Source organism: Dermacentor albipictus, chromosome 1, assembly GCF_038994185.2.
Source record: "Dermacentor albipictus isolate Rhodes 1998 colony chromosome 1, USDA_Dalb.pri_finalv2, whole genome shotgun sequence".
Taxonomy (NCBI): domain Eukaryota; kingdom Metazoa; phylum Arthropoda; class Arachnida; order Ixodida; family Ixodidae; genus Dermacentor; species Dermacentor albipictus.
Genome location: NC_091821.1, coordinates 39,996,690 through 40,008,835, shown reverse-complemented (window position 1 = coordinate 40,008,835; position 12,146 = coordinate 39,996,690). Strand labels below are relative to the sequence as shown.

Below are 12,146 nucleotides of genomic sequence, written 5' to 3'. Positions count from 1 at the left end.
TCTCTCTCTCTTTCCCTCTCGGGGTATCGAAGCGCGCGGTCCCCCAAGTAGAGGGCCAACTTTCGTCGATTACATCGGGCCATCTGGACGCGCCCGGCATGCGCGAGCCCGAATCTCCCGCCCGCCGTGGTGCCCACGGCGGTGCCGTTCCAGCTACGCGTTGGGCCAGCGCGCGCCGCCAGATGGTGCGCTCCTTCCGCTCACTCGCCTCGGCGTAGACACTCAGCGCGATCCCATCTGCAGCCGCGGCTTCACGCAACAAGGCGCGCACCGTCCCCCATCCCAAACAGAGCGGGAAATCCACTGTAGCGGAGTCGGTCGCTCTCTGTTCTCCCTTTTTCTCGAGCGAACATTTGGGAGGTTTTCGTTCTCTTTAAGAACAATCGGCATTTCCCCGCCAAATGACTGGCTCTGCGCAGTGCGTCCGCCTTCTCTTCGGACCCTCCCGCGGGGCTCAGCAGCGCGCAGGAAAAAAAAAAAAGCGCAGGACGACGCCGTGACTGCATATACGGAGCAGCCACCCTCCGTTTTCTACTATACACAACATGCGCGATTCGCAGCACCATGAACGACGACACTGCTCGTTCCTTTCTTTTTTTTATTTTTGGTTCTGTTCATTTTATATTAAAGCGGCCCTGGGAATGCAGTACGTTCCGCCGCTCCTTGCAAGCAACGGGTCCAACAGCTCACACAGCGGATGACGGAAATGAGAAAAAAAAATGAAAAGAAGCATTGCAAGAGGCCCGATTCCACGCCTTTGTATCCGTTATAGCGCAGTTGGATTGACTTCCAAAGACTACATATAGATGGGCGTCTTCCGTGAAATTCTCGTTTTAATAGAGGCATGCGCCCTATATTGACAACTGTCAAATACTAGTACAGGCAGCGTCAGTGACGGAGAGGCGACACGATTGAAACGTTTCTGAAGTTCGCGCGAACCTACGCATGATCTCTTGGTGAGTTCTGCCTCGCGCGCCACCGCGTTTTCCGGAAGAGGAGGAAAAAAGGTGCTGCTAGTTGCAGACTGATCTATATCGTTACAAATAGTTCTGGCAATTGCTGCGCCCGCGCGTTCCTTCTCAAATATAGCAGATGCCAATTTTTGTTATCGGGACGGCAAATATATGGACACTCCAGGCGTATTTTTGCTGTCGCCGCGCGTCTTATGCTATGCGTGCGAGCGAAGGCACGCGAGGGAAGCCCACGATCGCGGTTCAATCTCCGTACTCTGCCACAAGTGCGTACTTTGCAACGGCTGCGCGCGGTCGCGCGCGCCGTGTCTTGAAAGGGATCTGCAGACGGCTCATACCTGTTAATTCAGTTAGTAAGCGAACGTTTCCAAGTTTATACGGCCGATAAAACAACTATCCTTACTCGTATAGCGGTCTACTAATTTGCTATCGCAATCGATGCTTCGTTTTTCGGGCGAAACTGCGACTTTTTATTACAGCTGAGACCAACCGGCCCGAAGTTCTACTCTTCCAGAGTACAGACTATGTACACCGCTAATTTAGAATGCAGGTTGGTCGGCCAGTTCTGAAGCCCATGGAGACTTCTGTGCATGCTAGATGCTTCGCCATTACCAGCTCTTAGAACAACGAGGCTTACAGCGTCATAAACGCCCTCACCTTTATGCTGGCGCAGAAAATAATCGACACTTTGAACAGATTTCGCCGACGAGTTGAGGCGTCTCGCCAGACGGGAGTATAGCGGCGCCGCCGCGGCCGCCCGGAAGTGACGGCCACAGGACTGCACCGGCGATCGAATGGCGGGCACCGGCGGCGCGGACATCGATACGAATCGACAGGAACGTCTTCCGCGCCAAACAATGGCATCTTGCCGGAGAAACGGCCGCTAAGTGCGCTGTAATGTGCGGAGAGATAAGCCCGCGGAGACCCATTGTCTTATTAAGCCTTCGACGGTCGGCAGGAGCAAACCGAGCCGGTCCCGCGGCGAGTGAGAGAGGGGCAATGAAAAGCGTGACCGCGACAAAACAAAAGGCCTCCAACACCGCAGCCGCTCACTTCCTGTCTCGCAACACGACTCCTCGGGGAAAGAGAGAGGGTTGCCGCGCACAGGCAGCACCATCGCGGGGTGTCCCGCTCACCGACTTCCCTCCGTCTCGTCTCTCCCCCATCACATGCAGTGTCGCCGCTCGCGCAGCGTCCGCCGTTACCTCACAGTCAGAATGGCCAGATGCAGCCGGCAGCTCAGAAGCCGTACAGCCCACTGGCGATGCCAGACGTGCGGAGACTCGCGGCAGCTACGGTTTCCGGCCCAGTGCACGACGCTCGCGGCGCCTTTTCCTTCCGCCGAACGGGAAAATGCGCGAACAAGCAAGGCTCCAGATGAAGCGGATCGAGGTCGGAAAAGCGCGGCGGGGCGACTCGTAAGGGAGGCATTAAAATAATGAGTGAAACGGTAATTGCTACGCTATAGGTGCACCCGCAGCAAGTAACACGCGCACAAGCTCCCGCTGGATGCGTGACGAAAAACCTTGGACGTTATCAGAGACAGTCGAATTTGCCGCCGCGGCCGACGACACAATTTCCAGTACGTATCAGCAGCCGCAGCACACAGCGCCGTCAGTCTGTCTATCTCAATCGGCAGCAGGTTTAAATACACAGTCATATGGCACACGTGAAACCAATAAATTTCAGGGGAAACAACGAAAAAGAGAAAAAGCGCGAGCGGCTTTTGTTGAATGCTACTTGCACTCACAGAAGGTTGTGCCCTTCGAGCAACGCCGCGATCTCTGCGAGACTCCTCTGCGTTCACTGCAACAGCTGCGCTGCTGAAAAGAACGCAGTTTCACGCATGAACGATAACATTAGTGAACGCTGTTCTTGAAATCCAAAGCACGCACAGCAAAGCGATAGTTTACCCACACCGAGAAGTTGTGGGCATTGCCGCTTCGAAAAGTTGTTGAACTTCATCAAAATACGCCAGCGTAACTCAAGGGGCTGCATTTACAATATATATATATATATATATATATACACACACACACACACACACACACACACACACACACACACACACACACACACACACACACACACACACACACACACACACACACACCAGGAGATACCTAGTTTCAACGAGTTGTTGATAGCAAGGTCGAGTGAGTACTTCTTTTCCACAACATATATCCATTTCTCACACTTAGTCGGAACTTAGTGCTGCATTATAGCAGTGTATTAGTCCTGTCCAAAACACTGTCATAAAGCAGAAGCGAAGTTAGGATAAGTGCCGCAAATGCGCATGTACACTGTACAATGTACAAGTACACCCTCGACGTTGCTAATTGAAACTCGGCCAATCGTTCGAAATATAATTTTTCGAAAATGTTGCTCCTCGAGTTACGCGGGTGTACTGCGGTGAAGTTCCTACACATTTTCGAATGGGCAATGAGCAAAAGTCCTGGATATGCAAATAGTGTACGATATTACTGGTCCGATGAATGGGACGGAAACCGCCATCAGGAGTGCCACCCTTGGACATACCGCAAATGTGCGCGTGAAAGTTTCGTTGCTCTTGCTGCAGTCACTAAAACTGCCGCCTAACAACTCCGACAAGGTGGACGCAAATTTCAAAACTCCAAATACAAGAGGAGTGCCGCGCTTGCCTTGCGTACACTGTCGAGCAACCAAAAGTAGCAAACAAAAAACAGGAAAAGAAAAAAGAAACGTATCTTTTCTCTGCCCTAAGCAACGCTTTTGTCATGCGGTTCACGGGGAGACAACCCGCCAGAAGATTCACCCTCAGCCTGAACGCATGTTGTTGTCCCGCTGTGAGACAAACTTTCAGATGCGAGACCTTCGTGATGCGGCAGACAATGCGCTGCCGCTGCAGCCCAACTTTCAGTACCCGCCCATTCTTGGAAGGAGCACACGCGAGGAACAATAAATAGATCCCTCTCTCTCTCTCTCTCTCTCTCAAAAAAAATAATACATTAAAATTGCATTTGACCAGCGACGCGCACCTGGCTTTCGACGGTGCAGGTGTTGGAAAGCAAACAAAACTGTAGCGCACAACTAAACGGAGCACATGCAGCGCCGAGTCGCACACAGGGCGTCTCAATAAAACCGAAGTAATTATTTCTTTTTAATTCAGTAAAGAAAACAACGCTATTTTTTTTTTCGGCGACACATTATACTCGCACCCGCAGACATAGCGAGTTTTGCGATACCAATGGTTAACGTTATTAATGAGCTACGTGCACTCATTCGTTAATTACTTCAAGAAGCTTAGTGGAACACAGAAAGTCACCCGGTGCGTAAAAGGCATAGCTACACAAAGCAAGAATTTCTGAGACAACCCGCCTTCCCCACACCCTTTCGAGACTATGCGGACATGTCCCGAGCTCTGTGTGCGTGGCTTCCATTCTCGCAATGATAACACTTGCCATGAAGTAGCTGGAGTTGTTTAGCGAGTTTCAGTTCAGTATAAAGCGCTAATCAGGGATTACAGCCCAACAAGTACCCACCGGCGCGAATAATGTGCGGTGGTAAAGTACAACCTCTCCACTCCATAGTTTTCAGCATTAAACGTCTTCGGTTGAACACCGCTCATATGGCTCGGTAGCATTTGCTGGCATTTACTGCCATCGCGGCTTGTTTGCCGCGATAGCAGCAGCCCTGCCAGCAAGTAAAGCTAGTGAGAAAGGGGTTTTCCTCAGTACCTTTCTGCCACGAGCGCAACCTTCATGACAGCCGTTGATAACCGCTCTCGGGTCGAGACCGAGGAGACGCTCTTATTCCAGCAATACGTCCAAGGTTAATTAGTCGGTGCATTCAGATGCTGGTGACGCATTTGAACAAAATGTACTAAGCTATAGTAGTCAGCGCGAACATCGTATAAACTGCATATTTCGTACACACTTCGTTCCCTTCCCTCAATGTATATAAGCAACAAGAAATACCACGCTGGAAGCGCAAGGCTTATAGACACGCTCACAACAGCCACATAATCTAACAGGGAAATGAAGTTGGTAAGGCATTGGTAACAAGCAAGAAAACAGATATATGTGCAAGATTCGAAAGGAGCAAACGCTACCCATTTTCTTTCGGCTAAGTTACATACAAAACTGGTGTTATCGTTTAAGGCATCATTTGTCAGTAAACATATGAACACTGACACTCGGTTGTTGTCAAGAGAAATACAGAACAGTGACACTGTCAACGCAGAACCAAGAAATGCGCTCTCGCGTGGCAAAACAAAGCCAAACAGCAGAAGCAAGTAACAGAAGAGCTGAGCTTCACAGCGATGCCAACTTTCAGGCAGACATCGTTAAGCCTCCGACGAAGGCGAGGACAACGCTGCTGACAGTTGAAATCGTCCTCGAGGCGAAGTGTGCTCAATCGACAGTAATTTACCCGAGCATGCCGTCTCGGCCATACGTTGCGTACCGAATATAGTTCAGGGGAACAATTACATAATAAAGATAAAAGTGGTTAAGTCACCGGACGATGCACTCTTTTTTTTCATTACCGTGAGAAAAAAAAAGCGCGCATGGGGCCACAGTGCAGCAAACAGGCATTACGGCAAGACAGTAACATTTTCTTTTCCTTCTAATTATGCTCTTGGCAACGAAGCGTGCTCACCCCATGGTCGGCGGAAGTGTCCAGTGGCGGAAAACCCGGACACCTCGAGCGACTCCACCGAGAGCGGGTCGCCGCCCGCAAAATCCGACGCGAAGTCAGGAACACCCGATCGCCATCCGACGAGGACCGCGTCTTAGCGCCGACGAGCAGCCGCCAGCCACTACCGCTCGCGCACAAGGGTAAACACGGAGACGACGAGCCGTCCCGCCAGGGAGCCGCCCACACCGCCGCCTCTTCCCCCGCGAATGAGTTCGCACCACGGAGCCGAGAGAAAGAGAGAAGCGCCGAGTGAAACGGGATCGGACTCTCGGCGAAAGGATCCGAGTGCGCGAGCGGCAGTTTTCACTGGGCGCGCGCGCGGGCGTCGGACAGCCTGCGTGTTAACGCGCGCGCCGCGCGACAAGGGCGAATTTTTCATGCAAGCGCGAGCCCGCACGTCCCTGCCTACACGCGTGCGTCTTTCGCTTGTTCGTTCGCGTCCCCTCTTTCTGCTCGCCCTTCCCCCCACCCGGCAGGTTTCGCGTGGAAAGAACGCGCGGATTATCAGAGCGTGAATCCGGGATAGCGGTGTGCGCTCTCAACCCGCGCCGAAAGAACCGTCAGAAACGGCCCCAAAACCGACGAGGGAAAGAGGGAGAGCGCGGCCCAAGTACCGACGGCGCAGCGAAGCGGCGAGGCCGCCCGCTGCCACAGAAGCACATCGCCGCGCCAAACCAGAGCGAGTCACGCAACCGCAGAGAGAAGCCGCCTCCCACAGCACACGAACGAACCTCGACGAGCATTCATTCTGCCCACGACATTGCCAACAAATTAAATTATGGGGTTTTACGTGCCAAAACCACTTTCTGATCATGAGGCCCGCCGTAGTGCGGGACTGCGGATTATATTGTGACCACTTGGGGGCTTTTTAATGTGCACCTAAATCTAAGTACACGGGTGTTTACGCATTTCGCCCCATCGATATGCGGCCGCCGGGGCCGGGATTCGATCCCGCGACCTCGTGCTCAGCAGCCCAACACCACAGCCACTATACAACCACGGCGCGTAAATGGCCAACAAGATCATCACACAGGCTAAACGGGAAGTGTGGCTTGACCCGTACCAGCGCTATCGCGCGTCGTACCTTCGTTATCATTCTCCCACATTAAGCACACGTGCGCCCCATATAGAGGCACTAACGACGGCAGTTACGGCTAAGTCTTCAATAAAGTTAGACTGACAAAGAAAACGGATCCTGGTGCTTTCTTTGTATAATACGACACGCACGCAATACAAGAAGGGAGTGAGCGTGACTCGCGTGCACCACGAGGCAATTCGTGACCAACGCACGAACTAAATGCGCCAGATACAAGGGCGCACCAAAAAGACCGCGACGAAGGACACTCAATTCAGAATATTGCGTGTGTCAGCTCGCTTCGGCGAGAGACGAGCTCGCAGCAGCGGCTCCGCACGCAGACCGAGCGGCGCCGACCTTGCACAGCTGCCTCGCAGCTGCGCGCGGAGTCGAGAATCCGCGCCCGCCTCGACAGCTGAGCCGCCACTCCAACGCGGAGCGGGTCTCCTGCAGAGGCAGCTATAGGACGCGTGGGCGTGGACGGACGCCACAAGAGTCGAGTGAAACGGTAACAATGGGAATCCCGAAAGCTCACCTCGGATAATTTCGCAGGTGGAGCGGATGCACAATTTGCCGCAAATGGCACGCTGCAGTCGCCCCGCGCACAGGGCTCGGCGGCGACTGAGACGCGACACTCGGACCGCGTGGCGGCCGGCAAATTTGGCGCCGCACGACAGCGCGCATAGGTGATCGATGAGAGGTCAAATGCAGTCACAAAGGCCCTTCGTCGCATATACCACAATCATTTGGTGTCCCCAGCGCCTACGGGTACCGCAAGAAGCACCGGCAGCCACGCGCTCCGAGCATCGCGCTTCATTCGCTGAGCACTGTATGCATACAGTTATCAAGCGCGGGAATTACGATGCATTTCTGGTTTGCGACACTACTGCAGCGTCGCAAACTTTGATCAGCACTAACTGATGCAAATGGGAGTCGCGGTACAGAGCAGCTAAACACACACTCGGGAAGACACGCATGTATAGTGAAACCTCGTAAATTAAGCTGCAGTTAAGTCCTGCTTATTGACGCATCCGTTTGCAGTGAAAGTCAGTGGCCGTGGCGCTCGAAAGGTGAGAGTCCCAATGCACGCCACTGACTTCCGCACTGCCGACTTCGGTAAGGGCGCAGCCACGCGTACGTCACCCCAAAATGAATCGCCGTTCGTTCGCTGGTATTTACAGGCTTTTCATGCGGATTTAATCTGTTGCGCTTTCATCGGGAAAGTTTTCGAACCACGAAATTCGAGAGGAAAGTAAATTTTGTCTCATCTTCGCCACTACATTTGGAAGTAGCTGTTAAACTGAGATTACATGGGAAAGTACACAATGAACTTTTACAGCAAAGCTGTTTTGGCCTCTCGGTGGTCGACATTTTTCCTGTCCGCATCCATTAACAAAAAAATATGGGCCGATCCGGGCGGCAGTGCAGGCCAGGAGTAATGGCTCGTACCCACGTAAGGCAGATGGCTTCAAGTACTCAGCAAAGGGAAGCGACCATGACATACATTCTTTGGAATGACGCATACAACATACAGAACGCCATGCGTTTCAATAAAGAACACGCATAAAACAAGCATCCGAACCACATAATTGATAATAAGGCGCTCCTGATTACCATTCCAAGCACGTAGAGCTCCCCGCATACGTTTCCCGCTAAAGATTGCAGTCAATTGCGCAAGCTGCCCCGGCGACGGCAGCTTGCGACGTGGGGAGTGACGTCCCTAGCCTTACGTATAAAGGAATCAGCCTAGCAACTGATTTGAATGTTGTTGAAGCACCGCTATAGCCATAGCGGTGTTTCAACACGACGGCGGCGTGCTGTCAAAATTACTCTTACTACCATTAACCTAAGTTATCATTTCTACAATTACTCTAGACCACCAATAAAGCACTGCACACGCCCCTCAGCAGTTGTAGTGGTGGTTTTCAACAGATTTGCTCGACATCCACTTTCGCAGAGCCGGGATGGCGAGTGAACTTATTTACTTATGAGACGAATATAGGTTACGAACGGTATAATTCGGTTTCTTTTTCGCAAATACCGTACTGCATGCGAGAAGTGTCGCGGTTGGGAGTTCATTTCCCTTACTTTACTCTGACAAACAGAACCGGAAAGTGGATACCTTCCCCGCCAGTGCGCGACACAGTCACACGTGGCTGTTGTAACCACATCAGGCATACGAGCCTTTCCCATCGTGTGACCATGACACACTGCGGCTCCCACGTCGACGGAAAGTAGCGCAAATGCATATGCCATGACTTGGCAGACGACAATGCAGCAACCAAACAACCGAAGGCAATAATGAAACGTCAGCTGTTTGTGTCCCTATGTAATTTGGTTCATTAATGCGGCATTCCAACGCTAAAGTGGCCAAGGCCCCATGTATGTAACGAGAACTGTATGGCAAGGAGCCCCTCGGGTTAAAAGACGATCAAAGAGAAGACCATCTGTATTTCAGCAGTATGAATGGTGAATTCAAACAAGTGCGTAGAAGGCATGCGTAAAAAATCTGCTTGAAAAATTGGAAAACCACAGGGGTAAAAAACAATGTTCTACTAAAATGTTTCCTTTCTGTAAAAGAAAAAGAGAAGAAAACGTGCCACGGCCGGATGACGTGACTGCCGCGAAATTGGTTCAGGAACCTCAATAAATGTCCTTGCCGTAACAAAAGCTGCACTGCAGGGCGACATGTTCCTTATGTTTTTCTCACTCTTTCCACGTCGCCAAGTGTATGAGCGGTAGATGCACGATGAGAGCGATTGCTTTTGACTTATCAACCAGCGTGACGCTCCTCCGAAAACATTTCTCTTGCGTACGCGTGTCCTTATGAAACTAGCTAGTGGAGCTGAAGCACCTGGCGCCACCCACCAGCCACGCGGGATACCGTAATGGGGAACTTCGAATTAATTTTGACCACCGGGGGCGCTCTTTAACGTGCACCCGAGTTTTTCACCATAACGCCCCCATCGGAATAAGGCCGAGAATGGAACACGCCACCTTGTCCTCAGCTGCATGCAGAATGCCATATCCGTTAAGCCAAAACGGCGGGTACGTAACATACAGGATAAGGCTACTGCGCATGCGCTACTGGTGCCTACATCCTACAAAGAGAGATGATATTTGTCGTGCTACTTTAAACAATCACGAGGCCATCTGCCAGAGACGACTCATGATGCGTTAGAATGAGTGACGTAAGCAGCTCAGTGCTATATGGTACTGTGCGCCGCGGAGCACGAGGTCGCTGCTGCGATCCCGGGCGCGGCTGCCGCATCACGATGGCCGCGGCATAAAAAGAAATGCTCGTGTACCGCGCATTGGGTGCAAATTAGAGAACCACCATCTGGCGAAAAATTAATCCGGAGTCCCCCGCTACGGCGCGTATCATGTCAGATCGTGGTTTTGGTACTTAAAAGCCCACAATTTAATTCATAATTCACGTAATTAAACACGGAGACAGGCGATCACATCAAGAGCCTGTTCATTGCATAGACACTTCCACAAGCGAAGTTCACGCCGGCTGAACGCAACGGCCGGTCGCAACAGCCGGTCGTCGTTTATATGTGTGCCCGTAAGTACATTGGTTTCTCGAAACGCCCGACCGCGGGTTGACCTCGTTTCGCAACGCACTTGAGCGCCGCGCCGGCGTGGGTGGCTCGTCCTGAGCGTGACGTCAGCACGGATTGCCCCGAGCCGCGCGGGCTCCACTCACACGGCTGACAGCAATACGCACGCAGTTCGCGGCGCCGCTAAAGAGCCCCCAAGCCGTCCGCCAACGCTGCCCTTCTCGCGAAAACCACTGCAGGCGATCGAACGTCGCGTGCCCGGGGGATAACGGTGCACCTGGCGCCGCGTTACTATTTCGAAGGCGCGGCGCACCTACACTTGCTGCGGACGCCGGCCGCGCGGCGTTGCCGAAGGAACCCGGGTCGACGCAAGGTCACGCGCTACGGGGGTCCCGCCCTTGCGCGCGTGCGTGCACACGCTGCGCGGATGGGCTTCGCGACATCCGCATCGCCACTGCCGACGCCTCGCGAACAAATCTCGCCACGCAAGAGCTACAGGAAGCGGCCTTCGCAAGAAAGCAAGAAGCAACGCTTGGCACGCAGGTAGATGGTTGCATGTCGTGCTTGAGTACGACGGTGTGGAAGCTTGAGTCCAAGGCACCTTACCGCTTGAGTGTCTGCGAACCGGGGCCCACACCATCAGGCGCATATGCCTCGGTACCACGGTCGTGACGCGGCAGAAATTTAGCGGCGCCTTGCGGCATGGTGTAGAACGGTACAGATACAGTGTACAGACCGAGCGTACGATTGATGTGCTCCTCCGACCTCTTTCGTGCGATATCCCACTCAATATACCGTAAGACAGCCACGCTATGGTTTTTTTTTTCCCCCCATCAGCCACAAAACAGCTGTGAGTACGTGTGCCCCGGTGGAAGGCTAAACATTCGTCGAGCGCAGAATCCGGCCGGCCTCCGTGACGCCGCACTAAATGTCGAATGATGACGGCACGGTATCCAAAGGAAGCGGCAACGGGCGCGGCCGAGAGAGGAAGCCGTTTGGGGCCTAGACAAACGACGGGTCCCGGGAGCCCGCGCAGTGCAAACGGCGCGAGGGCAAGCGACGGGCCTTTCGACATAGCGAGACCCGAGGTTTGCGAACGTGACTGGGCGAAATGCCTCGCGGAGACAAGACGCCCCGGTGCGAACAAAAGCGATCCCCAGTCGCGCACCGAGGGACCGAACGGAGAAGGAAGAACGCAGACCTTTGTGCAGCGCGCACCCCGTCTGACGACGCGACCACGCAAAGGCAAACGCCGCGCTACAGCCGGGGCACCGTCGCTCAAACGTCAGGAAGACGCATGCGCGGTACGCATGCATGTGCCCGCGATGCCCCGCGCCCCTATACTGCGCGCGACGAGCAGTTCCCAGCAGACATACCGCGACAACGTGTACATGGCCAATAAAACGCACAACGAGGAACGATAATCACGTCTGTGCGGATTTGTTATTTTCTTATTCAGCCTGCCCATGCCCAATTGGGCGGAGGCCTTAGCTTAAAGCGCGGCAGCTTCGAATGCTGAGAAGTGAATATAGGCTGATGCAGACAAGCACGTCAACAGTGATGTTCAAGCTTCTAAGGGGCTGCAGCCTCTCGGCTTACAACTTTCAGCTGGCCGCGATCAGAGACCCACTAACCAGATGCGCGGGAAGTAGCCAAATGACATTACGGACGCACTCGCTCCAACAAAATGTATACGTTCGACAACGTCTCGTCCCGGTTAGAACAATTCGAATTCTAGTCCCAACATTATTCTTTGCATCTGTCTCAAAAGGTACGATATTTACCCCGTCCCACAATAAAATCAACGTAAAAGGCAAGTGACAAAAACGAAGAAAAGAAGAAAGTTGGCATGCATGTACT

The 12,146-nt window shown here is 53.0% G+C and overlaps 1 protein-coding gene across 5 annotated transcripts in view; it reads right to left on the bottom strand.

The window, feature by feature from the left end:
- LOC139061089 (uncharacterized) overlaps positions 1–12,146 on the bottom strand; it is a 395,355-nt gene that overhangs the window by 26,245 nt on the left and 356,964 nt on the right. Inside the window, exons 1-2 of one of the 5 annotated variants that reach the window (XM_070540603.1) lie at positions 7,259–7,429; positions 2,722–2,791 (exon numbers count right to left, since the gene is read on the bottom strand). The exons of the other annotated variants lie outside the window; for them this stretch is intronic. Coding sequence (XP_070396704.1) covers positions 2,722–2,791; positions 7,259–7,407 — 219 coding nt within the window. The 5' untranslated portion in view covers positions 7,408–7,429. Of the gene's footprint in view, positions 1–2,721; positions 2,792–7,258; positions 7,430–12,146 lie in introns of those variants that run through there. 5 annotated transcript variants of the gene reach the window in all.